General features: G+C 36.5%; 1 protein-coding gene across 4 annotated transcripts in view; it reads right to left on the bottom strand.

The window, feature by feature from the left end:
* The window catches only part of LOC135225653 (caskin-1-like), a 1,822,025-nt gene that overhangs the window by 643,783 nt on the left and 1,160,742 nt on the right, over nt 1-17,500 (bottom strand). For 2 of the 4 annotated variants that reach the window (XM_064264981.1, XM_064264980.1), the window contains exons 1-3: nt 13,955-14,070; nt 7,591-9,427; nt 6,305-6,416 (exon numbers count right to left, since the gene is read on the bottom strand). In XM_064264981.1, coding sequence (XP_064121051.1) covers nt 6,305-6,416; nt 7,591-9,294 — 1,816 coding nt within the window. In that variant the 5' untranslated portion in view covers nt 9,295-9,427; nt 13,955-14,070. Of the gene's footprint in view, nt 1-6,304; nt 6,417-7,590; nt 9,428-13,954; nt 14,071-17,500 lie in introns of those variants that run through there. The other 2 variants (XM_064264987.1, XM_064264986.1) reach the window with 1 other exon arrangement.

Raw genomic sequence — 17,500 nt, 5'->3', positions numbered from 1 at the left:
AAGAAAAAAGTCGTGCCGACTAAGAGGGTACCTTAGTGAAATAAAAAAACTCAAATGAGAACTTCCTATTTTGCTACTGAGAACTTCCCACTACTTTGCTACTCGGAACTCCTCTCTATTTTGCTATTGGCAATTCCTCACTATTTTCCTACTGTGCTACTGGAACTCCGTACCATTTTACTACTGAGAACTCTTCACTATTTTGCAACTGAGAACTTCTCACTCTTTTGCTACTGAGAACTCCTAACAATTCTGTTAGTGAAATATCCTCATTGCTATTCTTGTAATGAAAACTCCTCACTATTTTGCTACTGAGATCTCTATTTTGCTACCGAAAAATCCTCACAATGTTGCTACTGAGAAATCTAAGCTATTTTAGTGAGAAATCTTTAGTAATTTATTGCCACGGAATGTGTTGCATTTTTGAGAAAAAAAGAAAAAAAACATAAAACCCTGTTACATTTGAAGCAAAAAAAAAAAAAAAAAAAATAAATAAATAAACTATCTCATTTTATCAATGAGACTTTTCTTGTATTGTGTTGCTCAGATCTTCCTGAAAGATATCATGTATTCTGTCGATGAGAAATACTCGAGTACTGTATTTTGACGCAGGGTGGTGGGGGATGGGGGGTTGTGGGGGGGGTGGGGGGGGGGTGGGGGGAAGGGGGCGAGAGGCGGGACTGACTCAAAACGTCTGATTGGCCCTGAAGAGATTTCGCGAAAATCCTCTCGCCCAGCGAACCGGCGGCTCAACGCAACAGGATTAGAGAGATGTACTGTCCGGTTTAGTGAGGTATTTGATGGGTTGTTCGTATTCGAAGCGGCCGTTCTAGCGAGAGGGACTCGGCGGAGATGGAGGGATTTTAGTCTCAGTTGAGAGAGAGAGAGAGAGAGAGAGAGAGAGAGAGAGAGAGAGAGAGAGGGTGGAGATGAAGGGATTTTGGTCTCAGTGGAGAGAGAGAGAGAGAGGAATATCCCACTTCCATACTTTCCACCTGATGAGCGCGCATTAATTCACGCAAAAAATTATCGTGAACGCTGCCTAAACAAAATTCCAAGATAATAACATGGAATTACAGGTGATTATAAGAGGGGTGCGGGCTTAATTAAGCCACCAGCAGGTGTGGGTTCTGGAGGTGCCAAAATGAACGTCAAATTGAGCGCCGAAATTACAAGGAACTTCGCCCGAGATTATAAAAGATTTGATCGATGGGGGGACCCGAAGGTGTACACACACACACACACACACACACACACAGAGGAAAGAGAGAGAGGAGAGAGAGAGAGAGAGAGAGAGAGAGAGAGAGACTCCTGAAATGAGTAAACAACTAAGGAAGAGATCGACGGAAGATGATGGGCAGGTTCCTAATTATTGTATTAAGGCGTAAACGACGATGATAGTCGAACAAATGACGAACTCGGGGCAGCTACGCTGTTTCCCTTTCGTTTCAGACGGTATTATTAACTTGTCAGTTTTGGTCAGCGAGAATGAAAGGATTAGAGGAATGGGGATGACGTCTTTTGTGTCAGTTTTATTTTATGTTTGTTTAGGATTAGAAAATTTCCGGTAACGTGAACCACCATGCCTCTCTCTCTCTCTCTCTCATATCATATATATATATATATATAATATATATATATTATATATATATCTATATAGATATAATATATATATATATGTGTGTGTGTGTGTATATATATATACAAATTATTTTCATACACACACACACACACACACACTCTATATATATATATATATAATATAATATATATATATATATATATAAATATATTATATATATATAATATATATATTAAATGTTCTTTTGTTACTGTAATACAACAGTATAATATGAAGATAAAAGGCCCATAAAACACTATTTTAAGGTTGCACACCTACATTGTTTTTGTATATATATATACTCTTGTAAGACATCCTATGTCCATATTTTACAGTGATGAGGAGCATAGAAGGAAAGTGCTCGAAATATATGGTTGCATCGTTAAAATACCGTTTTATGGGCCTTTTATTTTCATATATATATATATATATATATATATATATAATATATTGAATATATATGCGGGTATATATGTATATATATTATATAATCATATATATATATATATTATATATATATATATCTATATATATATATATATATGTGAATAAGATTACTTGCAGAGATCTGAAGAACTCTCTCTCTCTCTCTCTCTCTATCTCTCTCTCTCTCTCTCTCTCTCTGTGGTGTGTGTGGTGTGTCGATGCGAGAGAGAGAGAGAGGAGAGAGAGAGATGAGAGAGAGAGAGAGAGTTCTTCAGATCTCTGCAAGTAATCTTATTAGATTTAGTCAATTTTAGTGAAACATATATATATATATATATATATATATATAAATTATGTATGTATCTATATATATATATATATATATAGATATATATATATATTATATATATATATATATATATGAAAATATAAAGCCCATAAAACGGTATTTTAACGATGCAACCATATATTTCGAGCACTTCCTTCTGTGCTCGAGAGAGAGAGAGAGAGAGAGAGAGAGAGAGAGAGAGAGAGAGTTCTTCAGATCACTGCAAATAATCTTATTGGATTTAGTCAAACGTAGTGAAAAACACTTAAAAAAACTTCAAGTTGTCCAAAAGTGCGAAGCCAGTCACTCAAAGATTTGATCCCATAACGAAATTCAAATAGAACGCAAGAGGCAAAACGAACTCGAAGCCATAGCCGCCGTCGCATTCAGATGATATGAACAGAGTATAAAAAAATCTATCTATTATATCTATCTATCTATCTATCTATCTATCTATCTATCTATCTGTCTGTCTAGCTCGCCACTTAGGAACGCTACTGAAGGAAACTTCTGAAAGCAAGATATGCTCTCATCATTTTTGAATAACCTACCGCTGCACCGATAACGGTAAATGCAAGTGAAATGTTTTCAAAACCTTCACGCAGAAAGAGACGGAAACGCCTTTCAACAGGCGATATATCTGCGTCAATATTCCTTAGAAAAGAATTTTTTTTTGGGGGTGAGGGGTGGGGGGGTGGGCGGGGGAGAGGGGGGGGGGGGGGGGTGGAGGGATGGGGGATATTGCTTTAAAGAAAGCACTGGAGGCGCATACGTACGAGAACTCTAGACTGGCAGTCCTTTTGCATACAAGTCTTCCGGCGGAAGACGTCACGTCCGGACGAAGTACGCGGAAGTTTTTTTTTTTTTTTTTTTTCCCCGAAAATAGATTTTTTTTTTTTTTTTTTTTTTTTTTTTTTTTTGTTTTTTTTTTTTTTTTTTTTTTACCGAGTCGGAAGCAAACTTTCTTTCCCGGGACGCTGAATCGTTCTGGACGGGAGCTAAACCGGTGGTTCTTTATGGTGGGAAAGGACCCTGTCGATGCTAGTAAACGTCAAGTGAGCCCCAGAACGTATTTACCCCTTACTTTTTCTCACGGTCGAGACACGTACGAATGCCTCACGTCTCTTTCTTTTAAATTTTGACTTGCAATGGATTTCACGATGAAAGGAAAAAGTAGTTTTTTATTGAATCGTAATAATTCTATTATCTGAAATGTTCATAATTTGGTTTCGATTAACAAAAGCTCATCGAAATAGAAACAAATGTTTGGCGACTGCTTTAGTTAAAGTCAACATTATGATAGCAAAAGGACTGATGAGTCAGATAGCATGTTAGGTGAATAAAGGACTGGAGTGGACCTCCTGACTCAACATGCCAATCGAGAAAAATATAAAGAAAAAAACATATCTAATGTTCTTTCAATGGATTCTCATATATCTATTTAGGAATAAATCAGATATTCTTATGATAACTTTACAATGTTTCATATAATGTTTTACATCTAGGCTTCTCGTAAACAAAATGCAGACAAACTTAATTGCTCTGTATCTCAGTTGATACATGAATATCTATTTTAAAGTCGACTTGAGTGTCTTCTTCAAATGTTCTAACTGACCATTTATCAGTGCAGCATGAACAGCTAAATTAAAAAGCTTTATTGGGATATACTTTATATATATATATATATATATATATATATATATATATATATATATATATATATATATATATATATTTATATATATATTATATATATATATATATATATATATATATATATATATAGATATATATATATATATATATATATATATTATATATATATATATATATATATATAATATATATATATATATATATATATATATATATATATATATATATATATATATATATATATATATGTATATATATACATATATATATAAATATATATGTATATATATATATATACATATATATATATATATATATATATATATATATATATATATATATATATATATATATATATATATATATATGAATATGATAAGCAAATCTAATAACGAGTCATAATGTTACTGTTATAACTACAACGAATAAAGGTTACAGAATCCCCTCAAACTCAAGTCGACTTATGGCCGTTAGTTTCATTGCTCTGATGCATATAACCTTGCACTAGCAAACTCTCCTTATCAGGTTGACTGTTATCAGCGCATTTAATCTTATCGTTACTCGCCAGAGACTTTCTCACATTTACTTGAACAACAAAGGCCAACAAGTACATTTTGCAGAGAAAAACTTACGGGGTAGAATGACATCACTCACTTCTTTAGATTTTGATATGTGATCCCACGAGTTGTCATTGATTTGAAACGGAATGATTTCGAAGTACAATTTTGACGCAGAAAATCACCAAAGAATTTTTTTTTTATATTCCACATATAGAGAAATTAAAACGTTGTCTCGGAATCCTTAAGTTTATGATTACAAAGAACTCATTCTAACTTACTATAAAATGTCTCACATATTCATTACATGTGAGTCAGTTACAAATTATGAGAGAATGAAATGATACCGGTCTGCCTTGTTTGCAAGAGACCGTGCATACACAAAGAATTATTTACCACTATTAAGTAAATTTCACTTACGTATTCCATGTGACCATGAAAGCGACCGACAAATCTAAACAACTATAAGAAACGGTTGTTAAATATTATACACCTACATATACTGGCGTTACAAATGCTAATAATCAGGCACGCAATATGTAAGTCTTCCAGTACCAAAATATTATGATAAGCAAATCTAATAACGAGTCATAATGTTACTGTTATAACTACAACGAATAAAGGTTACAGAATCCCCTCAAACTCAAGTCGACTTATGGCCGTTAGTTTCATTGCTCTGATGCATATAACCTTGCACTAGCAAACTCTCCTATCAGGGTGAACTGTTATCAGCGCATTTAATATCGTTACTCGCCAGAGACTTTCTCACATTTACTTGAACAACAAAGGCCAACAAGTACATTTTGCAGAGAAAAACTTACGGGGTAGAATGACATCACTCACTTCTTTAGATTTTGATATGTGATCCCACGAGTTGTCATTGATTTGAAACGGAATGATTTCGAAGTACAATTTTGACGCAGAAAATCACCAAAGAATTTTTTTTTTATATTCCACATATAGAGAAATTAAAACGTTGTCTCGGAATCCTTAAGTTTATGATTACAAAGAACTCATTCTAACTTACTATAAAATGTCTCACATATTCATTACATGTGAGTCAGTTACAAATTATGAGAGAATGAAATGATACCGGTCTGCCTTGTTTGCAAGAGACCGTGCATACACAAAGAATTATTTACCACTATTAAGTAAATTTCACTTTACGTATTCCATGCTGACCATGAAAGCGACCGACAATCTAAACAACCTATAAGAAACGGTTAAATATTATTCACCTACATATACTGGCGTTACAAATGCTAATAATCAGGCACGCAATATGTAAGTCTTCCAGTACCAAAATATTTTGCTTTCTAAGGGCAAAAGAATTGCTAAACTATTCATGGAAATTTACACGATACCCTTAGATCATATCAACCTTGAAATGAAATGGAATCATTGACTGATTGATAGGTAAATACTGTCCTTACACTTCTGTACAAATGATACCTAAAATGGAAGCCTTTTCAATGAAGAAAGAAGTTTCAGCTAAAAGATGAAAGATCATCTAGACTACTTATAGAGAATTCATGTATATGTCATTCTAGATCATCCCTAAACAAACAAAAAAGCTGATTAACTGACTGATTTGTGAAAACATACCTGCATAACAAATGTCCGTAAATGAGATACAGAAAATGGAAAAAGAGAAATATTTAAAAATAATTTCTTTTAATACTAAAGTCTACAAAGTGTTTCTGGAAATTGACTTACCTTGTATGTCGCGTCGATGCACAAGGTTTCCCGGGAAGGTACCAGTGCGAGCGCTGCTGGTACCGTCGAAAATTAAACCACGGTACCTGCCGTTTTCCTCCTCACTTACAACCTAAAAAGAAGACAGGGTTTTGAATAGGTTTCTGACAGTATTTTGAGTTTTCGCAAGAATGTGGACGGCATTTTTGACAGTTTTTGGAAGAATGTTGACAGCATTTTTGACAGTTATTGGAAGAATGTTGACAGCATTTTTGACAGTTATTGGAAGAATGTTGACAGCATTTTTGACAGTTTTTGGAAGAATGTTGACAGCATTTTTGACAGTTATTGGAAGAATGTTGACAGCATTTTTGACAGTATTGGAAGAATGTTGACAGCATTTTTGACAGTTTTTGGAAGAATGTTGACAGCATTTTTGACCTGTTTTTTGGAAAGAAGAAGTTGACAGCATTTTTGACAGTTATTGGAAGAATGTTGACAGCATTTGGACAGTTGTTGTAAGAATGTTGACAGCATTTTTGATAGTTTTTGGAAGAATGTTGACAGCATTTCTGACAATCTTTTGACAGCTGAATCTAAGAGTGAGTTTTGGAAGTGGGTGATGTGAGTAAATTAGAAGTACCCTCTTTGTTTGGAAGTCTTTAAAAGAAAGCTGTTATCTCATTGAGAGAGAGAGAGAGAGAGAGAGAGAGAGAGAGAGAGAGAGAGAGAGAGAGAGAGAAATATATCATCTTTGTCACTTCAGTAGAAAAAGTGTCTATGGGAAAATCATATATCCAACAAGGAGTGTATCTCTAAGAAAAAACTATATTAAAGTGAAAAAATACATCAAATGCATTTGTGTTTATCTTTGCATGATATATGATTTAAACAAACATCTAACAACTTACGATAAAAAGAAAAGACTTGATAGGTTTACAAAAAGAAATATATTGACTAAAATTAAATGTTGTTCATAACTCAAAATACACATAAAAAAATATGCCCGATGCTTCTATTCTATAGTTAATGAGCCTGAAAAAAAAACAAGGCTGATTTCACTATCACTTATGCAGTGTAAAAAAAATCGAATCAGAATGTGTACATAATATATCCTGTTCAAAACTTTCCATTTACTGATAAAAACACTACGATATGTGAATTTCATAAACTACAGACAATCAATTATCAGAAAAAAAGGGATTAGAGATACAAATTACATTTGGAATAAAAACTCCGTAGAAAAATATTTTATTCAGTGCAAAAAAAATTATCTTTTATTTTGTTAGTTTAACATTCTCTCTCACCCTTTGCGGCTCATCGCTGAAAGTGACGCGTCCTTCAACACTGCGTCGGTTGGTCATATCCTTCGTTCGGGAATCCTTTGGGGAGGCACACCGGAAGTGCCGGTCAACGCTCTTTGACCTCAGACACAGCGCCGACTTCAAGAGCGTTTTTCGGGAGCTCTTGGTCACCGAAGAGCCGTTTCCAGGAGTTTCCAGGCGGACGCCTCTTTCCAGAGCGTCCTCTGAGCCCCGACAATCTTCCAGACCATGACGCTCTCTTCGTGCCTGCGCCAGTTCTTGCCCAACTTTCAAAGGGGTCAAAGGTCCTTTGGAAAGAGCTGATCTTGCTGACAGATGTTTCCGGAAGTTATACTTATTGAATTTGAGCTCTGGAACTTGAGGGATGGTTTCGCACACTTCATCTTCCGGGTCAGTCTCTACCTGTCTGGCGGCAGTGACCTGAGATTTGATACGGGGGCATCTCTGTAGACTCCCATAATGCATGGGATCATGATGATTTAATTTAGCATTCTTCGTGGCCGTTGATTTTTTCACAGCGCTGAGAACTAAAGCGTCTTGATGACTCGATGTTGGCGAGATGCGGTTTCGTAGATTTGATTCGTAGCTGCGAGACCTTGGGATTCGAACTCCTGGTCGAACAGTGATGTGTGAATCAGACAGACTAAGAAGCGTTACCGATTTCGCACTGCTAGTTGTAGTACCACTGCTGCAGTTACAGACGTTGGAATGCGTCTGATTCCTGTCGTCTGCTACACTTCCCTTTCTACGAGCCACTTTTAATTTACTGCCCAAACCATCATTATTTTTAGATGGGCTCTGTCCTTTTCGTTTTGGGCCGTTACTGTCGAGGATGGGGGTCATTCGCCCTAATTGCGAAAGCACGAGAGACCGACTTCTGTTCGACAATGGCGAAGGTGACGACCCCATAGCAGCAGCAGCAGCAGCATCGCTGTCCGGCCGCACGATTAATGAGTCTTGCGACTTCGACTTCGAGGTGGGAGGTTGCAGTACACTATAGCAGTCCAGCTCCTTCAACCAGCGGTCCCTGACCGCTTGGAGCTCCTGGGTTGATCTACTCATTTCTGACGCGTCCATTACGGAACTCCTGCCTCCATTTTCGGGTAATCTCACGAGACCGTTAAGGATTAAGGAAACCCAAGGGTCTTCCCTTTCCCCCATCTTCTGAAACACTTTTCCTTCCTCCTGACGGGATGGGGGGGAGGAGGAGGAGGAGACATGGGGGCCATCACACGCACGTGGAATGGATTCGGACTCCTTGCCACTTCTATCGGAAGTAGAAGTGGTTGGAGAAAAGGATGGGTCCCCATTCCAGTTCTGACCAGGACACGACGGACGCCGCAGAGGCTCTGATTTATTCCTTCTTCTGCTTCTTCTTCTCCCTCTCGTAGGAGAGAGGGGCAAAGTGGAATGTGGCGGCGGTGGTGGTGGCGGTGATCTCTGATCGTGAATCGATTCAGAGGGAGAGGAAGAGAGGGTCTGGGAACGAGGAAGAATTTCGGAGTGAGAGGAATTCGTAGCACTGTGTTCTTCTATTTCTTCTTCCTCTTCTTCTTCCTCTGTTGACTTCTGTAGGTCGTAGGGAGAATGGAATTTACTCCAAGGTGATGATACTCCATTCTTCATCTTCCTCTTTAGGCTGCCGAAGTTCAGCCAAAAGTCGGAACCTTGGAATTGAGAAGCCATTGTCACTTGTACTTCGTTTCGTTAATCGATGTCAGAATCATTGTCATATTCACCCTTTCACTTGTCAACAAAGTTTTCCAGAATATGCAGCCAATGCATTTCGATTAATGAGCACTGTCAACGCATCTGCAATCTAATATGATTTTCTTTTTTAAATATTGCAGTTCAGATGTAAAAGGCAAAAGAAAACAAGATACGAAGACTACGACTATCATCAAACTACTAAATTCACTTCATCGTTAGGATATGACGCGGGGCTTGAATTTATTTTGAGAGATTAACATTTCGACCGGATATTAGTATCGTAGTCTGCCTATGAGCAACGCTTATTTTTATCAACTTTAATATTTGAGAGACGATGGAATCACGCCTTTCAAATGATTTAGGTTCTAGTGTCATAGTTTTCACGCTTTAGTCAAAGACGATATCACACAGGCGCGTGCACACACAAACACACACACACACCACACACATATATATATTATATATATATATATATATATATATATATTATGTATATATATGTATATATATTATATATATATGTATATATATATGTATATATATGTATATATATATATACACACGCACACTAATACAACATATAATTATGGAGAGAGAGAGAGAGAGGTGAGGGGTGGGAACTTGTTTGATACATTAACGTTCTGACCTGATTAGCGGAAAATAATATCTCTAAGCAGCTCATGGGGAGCGTCATTAAAACTGATTAAAACCAGGTACTACTGAAATGAAGGCAATTCCTTCAAGTCTCTCTCTCTCTCTCTCTCTCTCTCTCTCTCTCTCTCTCTCTCTCTCTCTCTCTCTCTCAGAACGAAAGCCCGAACAGACAGAGCGAGCAACGTGTAATATAACTTTAAAGACGTGAGAGCAACAGCTAACAATCTATGGCAACTCGATGCATGGTGATGGAAATTGCAATTAACTCTGAAATATAATACGATCAAAAGAGCCGGGGGTCCTGGAGCTTTGGGGAAAGAGGTGTCCTTAAGGTGTTCTTATGTTCGCGTCATCGTATGGGAAGGATTAATAATAATACAACTGAGTTTCGAGATTGAAAACAAAAAAAAGTGTCATGGCGACGTCTTTGAAGTTCGGGAACTCAAAGGGTTTTTGGAAAGCCGATCTCGAGACGATTCCAATTACGCACCTCCTACCCACTTCTGTCAAGTTGTTGCCTTTATACTTCAAGGCAAATGGCAGATATCCAAGTGAGATTATCATCATATGAACATCGAAGACGAGAAATAATTGGAGAAATAATCAGAATGGTAAACTGCAATATCATGCATGATTGTAGAAATTTTATTTTCATTAGTAATGATAACCTTCACGTAAGTATGATTATTTAGCCAAATCAGGATACCACTGCTGTAACTTGTGCCACAAGCATCTATTTTTATACTTTTTTCCATATTTAGAGACTGACTCTTTACAAAGAAATCATAAAAAAAAGTATATATAAAAAAGTTGGTGCAAAGATGTGGGAGGGAATCTATACACTTTTGACATTTTTCAACAAGTTGTCAAGTACTCGTCCCCAAAGTAACTAAAAGTCACGTTCCAGCGAGCTCTACTATAAACAGAAAAATGCATGTCACTCAAATCTGTCGTTATCAAACAGGTTTCGTTCAAATTTCCAAAAAATGGAAAGATGAACTACGTTTTTTGCCGTTTCGAAACTTCAGCCATGCTGATATCTATATTACGAAAGTTAATTGCAAACTTAATTTAACAAAGTCATTATGAATATACGGCACTTAGTCTGGGCCGACTTCGAAGACTTACGTCATCCATACTTAAACTTATGAAAGACCTGGAGAATTTTAACTTTTAAAAAGACAGAAAAATTATCAGGGCTGGATGACTAATATAATATTTTCTATACTCTGTTTTTTTCCATCTGTCCACCCGCCTGTGGTGTTTGCGTATGGTAACACTGCGTCCCGGGCTTTAGATAGTTACGCTATATGTAAGTTTTAGATAGTTACGCTATATATAAATAAAAAGATATCTGGGTGTACATTTGCAACTGAAAAGTGTTTTAATAATTTACTGTATGCGAATTACACTGTCGATATTCGAAATAGGATATTGTTATTATTGTTGAATGTAAGCTAAATGTAACTATCTTAAAGCCCGGGACGCAGTGTTACCATACGCAAACACCACAGGTGGGTGGACAGATGAAAAAAAACCAGTATAGTTGGTTAGCATATGATTGTTCAAATGGCTCATCAGGGCTGGATGACGAAAAATATATTTTCTGGTTGGTTAGCATATAGTTGTTCAAATGGCTTAGTTCCGCTTCCCTAGACGTGTACTACCAGATTTTTTCTCATAATATTCCCGTTCATACGAACTCCTGGCACATACATGAGACTTGTTCATAATCAGTCGTTAACTAGTATCATTGGAGATCAGACTTAGTTTTTTAGCAAAACAATACATTTCTATTAGAGACAGTAAACTATCGATTTAATAGTAATAATGCTTCAGAATCCGTAAGCGAGTTATAACCAAGGCTGTTATAAAAAAATCTGAAATCAACTCGGGAATGAATAAAGATAGAATTATTGAAGAAATGAAGCCATTAGCCATGAAAGGTCTTCTTGAAGATGTGTCAAAAAGTGAACTTTTAAAAGCATAAAAGGTCTTCTTGAAGATGTGTCAAAAAGTGTCATGAAAGGTCTTCTTGAAGATGTGTCAAAAAGTGAACTTTTAAAAGCATAACAACCTGGGAAATTTTTTCCATGAAAAATGGAAGTAAGACATTAAAATTAAAAATTAAAAGCATTAACAGTAACCTAATGACGCTCTATTATTACTGAGCTACAAAGTAAGAGCATAGGATCGGGGTCGTTTTAGAAGAAAAAATAAATAATAAAAAAATAAAAAATAAGATAAAAACCACAGTTCGATGAAAATTTAGTTTTTTTATCAATGGTCAACGAGTGGATTTTAGCAAAATCAAAACAGCTGCTTTATAAAGACGCTTTACTTTTTAGGAATAATAGAAAATAAAGCTTAGCTGGAATCCGAACTAAAGTTCGCGCATTTAATTGGGAGCACTCTACTGGTTCACCCGGCTGGCCTCAATATTTGCTCACCAAAAACATCGCTGAGTTATCCTGAATAACATTCAAAAGGATCATTGAAAAAAAAAAAAAAAACTCCGACCAAACAATCTACACAAAAAGAATCTTAAACATTCGAAAATATACCCCAAAGCGAACCCCATCCCAGAGGTTTCAAAATGACCGACATCCAGCCATAAAAGCCGCTTTTCATCCCTTGGAAAGCCGGTCACAGCCGGTCACAGCCGGTCGCCCATCGCGCATCCTGCCTTCCTGCCTGCCTGCCTGCCTGGCAGCCAGTGCAACAATCAATTTCCGGTCGTATCAGCGATAGCATCTATCGTTAAAAGAGATCAGGAGATTACAAGTGCTGGCGGCCCAGTAATGAAATGGGATCACCAGGAACCTAATGCGTCATTTAGAGTCATCCCTCGCTCCTGCGACAGGGTAACTAATGCCATCTGGCGATGCAGTGGCGAAATGTAGTCCACTTATATCATTTTTGGGGAATTTTGGGGGATTTTAGAACTCTGGGAAATATGTTTCTCGTATCGAGAGTGTAAAGAATGAAAGTTTGTTTCGAGTAATCAAAGAAGGCGAGAAAACATTCTTTGATAACCTTGAAAGGTAAATGATTTTGTAAATAAATTATAAATGATTGGAGTAAACGTGAATAATTCTGAAAGTATAGAAATTACAAGGATTTGAAGAACGACGGCCCACTAATTTCAAAGACTTAGAAGTTATTTACAGAAGATTCTCATATACTTTCGAAATATAGCTTTCAGTTGGCATTTTGTTAAACAATGAGTTTTACTCAAGTCGAGAGGTAAGCTATTAAATTCGTTACAAGACAATAATCAACGTCGACATATATTTCAGCCCTGTGGAAAAGTGGAAATATATATATTTTTGTTGTAATCATGGCACACACGCATAAATACACACACACACACACACACACAATGCGTCCACCGAACATTCAGTATACTCGTAAGTAAAACCGATTACCAGTTGCAGTTGGGGAAAGGATAATATTAACCATGATGTCATACTGATAACGGTATCTGCTTTTTTTTTTTTTTTTTGTAAGGAATTAACGTCCAATTCAACAGTCTGTAGAGTTACTGGTCATTCATTTCCAAGAAAAAAGGTCGATGAATTGTATCATAAACTACTGAAACAATGAACGCATGTAACAATGATTTTTTTCATTCCTGGAAGATACAATCACTGGGGACAAATTAGGCATTTTAACTTCTCTTATATATCACTAACATATCATCACTATTACTGAACATATCATCATCTCTCACAACATCACTTTTTTCCTGCAATAGCACTTAAATGACCCTTAAACAAAAACCACATGATTATCACGCAGAGGAGTCCCTATTAGCCGTCTGGAGCGACGCCATATATTTCTCATTATCTGAGGCGGATCATGAATCCAAATCAGACACTTCACCGTTAAAGGTAAAAAAGGAGATTTTTCAAGGCGCTTCACTTCACTATACACTTTGAAGATCACGTTAACGAAAAGGTTAAAAGAACACTTCACTAACGGAGGCAAATCTTCGAGAAAAATCACCACATAATTATTCAGAGCGCAACAACGCCACGAAAATCCAACACAACTAAGTTCTCCTTGTTCGTGAACGAAGAAAAAAGTATACTATCTTATCTCCGTGACGTTATCTGGTTATCAGCTCAGCGCGGATGTTTTTCAAGATAACGGAGCCGTAATGCACGAAAAAACGCAGAGAAGGAAAACTGTACAAGGGAAGAGGATGGATGAATCATACATAGTAGAAGGAGGATATTCCAGAAGGATCAGTAAGGACTGACGTGTCGAATCCTGTGTCAGGGTTTGTGGCTGTTACTGGGGAGGGGGGGGGGGGGGGGGGGGGGGGGGGGGGGGGGGGGGGGGTGTGGGGGGGGGGGGGGTGGTACCATAACTTTCTTTTTCTGGAGCCAAGCGAGATGTACAAGGTTCTACATTCGCTGGAGAATGCTTAAGACAGTGAGAGGGTAAAAATAAGTGTAAAAACCACCCAACACAAAACAAACACAGGCCATTACAGTAACATCTCTAAGCTATAACAGAATTCTTGATTATCAGATTTACTCCAACAAAATTATAATCTAGCTTCATGCTATAATCTCAATCAGCAATAAGCAATCTCTGCTGAACTTTGCTTGATAACTAAAACATTTAGCCGTATTTTTATAACTAAAAGACCAATTTATTTATACATTTATTACGAAAGCAAAAAAAGTTGTTTCCGTAGCTGATCCATCTTCCTTCAACTCCGAAAATTCGTTAGGTAAATTTCTTCAATATGAGAATTACCTTTATTAAAATAATAAATACATAAAGATTTCCTTAACACAACCAAAACCTGAATTAATGTCTGTCTCAAGCATTAGCGGGATTGTCATCCATGTTCATCGTGTAATCAATTTTAGGACTAATTAATATATATATATTTTTAGGCCACTTTCTTCATTTATCTACTAATTAACGCTGTTAAATATCAGGGGTAATTCTCACTTTGCTATCTACTGATACGTAAAGCTATTTTCATTTAGGATATTAACCCTGGCAAATTATACAGTTTCGTCTGAACAAGAGCATTCTAGAAGCCTGGTATCGAACTGCAAGATTCACGAAAATCAGTATGAGTCACCTATAAAAGTAAGCTAATTCATTTTTACATAATCAAAGCTATACAACACTATAAAAAGTGATAATGATGACAGTACCCAAAATATACTTTAGAAGCATAAACCGCTATGCATGAGTGGTATATCGTGGCGGTAACATAAAAAGAATGGGGAAAAAATCTGCAATAGTTTTTCTGATGGTAACGCAATGTAAGCATATAGCTACGCGGACCAGACAAGGAGAAATTTATTCTAACGAAATTGGGGAGATGAAACTCTACGGAATAATAACGCCATGTTCTGCATCACAGCAATTGCACCGCTCGAAGTAATGATGGCAATTGTAGGATTATACTGAAAGTTACTATATAGATAATTAATCGCAAGATTATACTTGATTTTCAGGGAAATCATTATTGCTCACTATGATATGTATTGTAAGTACATACTGAGGTATGAATATATACTGTATGTATGTATATATATTATTAATATATATTGTATAATTATATATGTACTATATATATATATAATATATATATATATATATATATATATATATGCGTATGGGTGTATATACACACATACGTATACAGATATACATACGTATGAGTGTGTGCGCGCGCTTGTGCATGACTGTGAACACTATCGTATATATTCATATGTGTACAAGTACTTAGAATACTAATAATCGTGGCAAAGAGGGAGAGAGAGAGAGAGAGAGAGAGAGAGAGAAGAGAGAGAGAGAGTGAGAGAGAGAGAGAGGTGCTATACGAAGGTGAGCGTCAGGTGATATCTCTTACATCAGGGGGGACTTAGTTACTACTGCAGCTGCTTAATTAACTCACTCGATGATTGATTGGGGGATTGAATCTGTTGGAGGTGGTAATGAATCCCCCTCCCCCCCAGTGGGGAGGAGGAGGAGGAGGAGGAGGAGGAGGAGGAGGAGGAGGAGGGAAGACACACCGTTATAGGACCCATAGGAAGCGGAGTCTACATAGAAAGAGAGAGAGAGAGAGAGAGAGAGAGATGAGAGGAGAGAGAGAGAGAGAGAGAGAGAGAAGGTTCAGGGGTTTAATTAGAGGTGTTCGTTAGAAGAGGGGGGGATGGGTGAGGATGGAGACAGGGGAAGGGTAGAAGATACAATGGGGAAAGGGGGGGGATTTTTAGGGGGGAGGGAGAGGAGAGAAATAGCTATCTATTAAAGGGAATGTTTCTCTTGCTTGCGAAATTATTGTCAAGACTTGATACATAATGCTTGCTTTCGGCGACTCTGTATGGTTGAAGTTAATCTGCTTGTAAAATGACGTAGTTTATGCTTAACTCTCCCTTCTTCTATTTTCTGCAGGTTAGAAATGGCATTCTTGTTTGAATTCTAACCTTACATGGTATTATAATTCCTCTTGGGATCATAAGTAGAAAAACTAGTTCTCACACATCACAAGAATTATTTCTTTAATTTTACTGTCTGTATGACAACTGTGATCTTTTCATCAATATAATTTGTGAAAGGTAAATGGCATTCTTGCTTAAATTTTAACCTTATATGGTACCGCAAGAGGTGGTGGAGTGGGTAAAAAGGGTTCAAAAAGCTTCACTGGACTTCCTGGATTTGTATGGTGTCCCTGGGTTCGCGCCTGGGCGCTGACAATTCTATTTATCGCCTAATAAAAATTCAACCTAGGTTAAGCATGTACTGAAAATATATTTTAATTCCGGGGTAGAGTGAATTAGATATTAAAGGAAACTTTCTTTTTTTTTGTAGCTCGATGTATATAAATATTAGTATGTTTAAATCTACAATTGTAGTAATTGTATAATAATTAATATATAAAATATATATATTATAATATAATATATAAATATTATATATATATATATAACATTAAATATATATAAATAACCTAATAAATAAATACACACACACACACACACACACACACACACATATATATATAATATATATATATATATATATATATATATATATATATATTATATATATATATATACACACACACACAGACACCCAGATGCCCTCTACAAAGAATTGACACGTTAAACATAAACTGAAACACGTAATTATAAAAAGAAAGTTTCCATGGCTTGCAAAGTGTTGCCATTTCTACGCTCCAGTTTACCTCGAAGAGAGAGAGAGAGAGAGAGAGAGAGAGAGAGAGAGAGAGAGAGAGAGTTATGATAACCCCGTCACGACTACTGCAGCCGAATAAGTTTATCGGAGTAAAAGAACCAATTTATATACAAAGTAATGCTAAAGCGTCCCACGTTAGGTATAAAAATGGTACGTACTGGATCATGACGCGATAAACGCTCTCTCCTTGGGGCTCTGGCAAAAAAAAAAAAAAAAAAAAAAAAAAAAAAAAAAAAAAAAAGTTCCCAAAACTGCGTTATTTATGATGTTTATCGGCGCATAAAGTAGATGA

This window comes from Macrobrachium nipponense, chromosome 13, assembly GCF_015104395.2.
Source record: "Macrobrachium nipponense isolate FS-2020 chromosome 13, ASM1510439v2, whole genome shotgun sequence".
Classification (NCBI taxonomy): Eukaryota; Metazoa; Arthropoda; class Malacostraca; order Decapoda; family Palaemonidae; genus Macrobrachium; species Macrobrachium nipponense.
The sequence above is the reverse complement of the archived record's forward strand: the minus strand, read 5'-3'. Positions and strand labels throughout refer to the sequence as shown.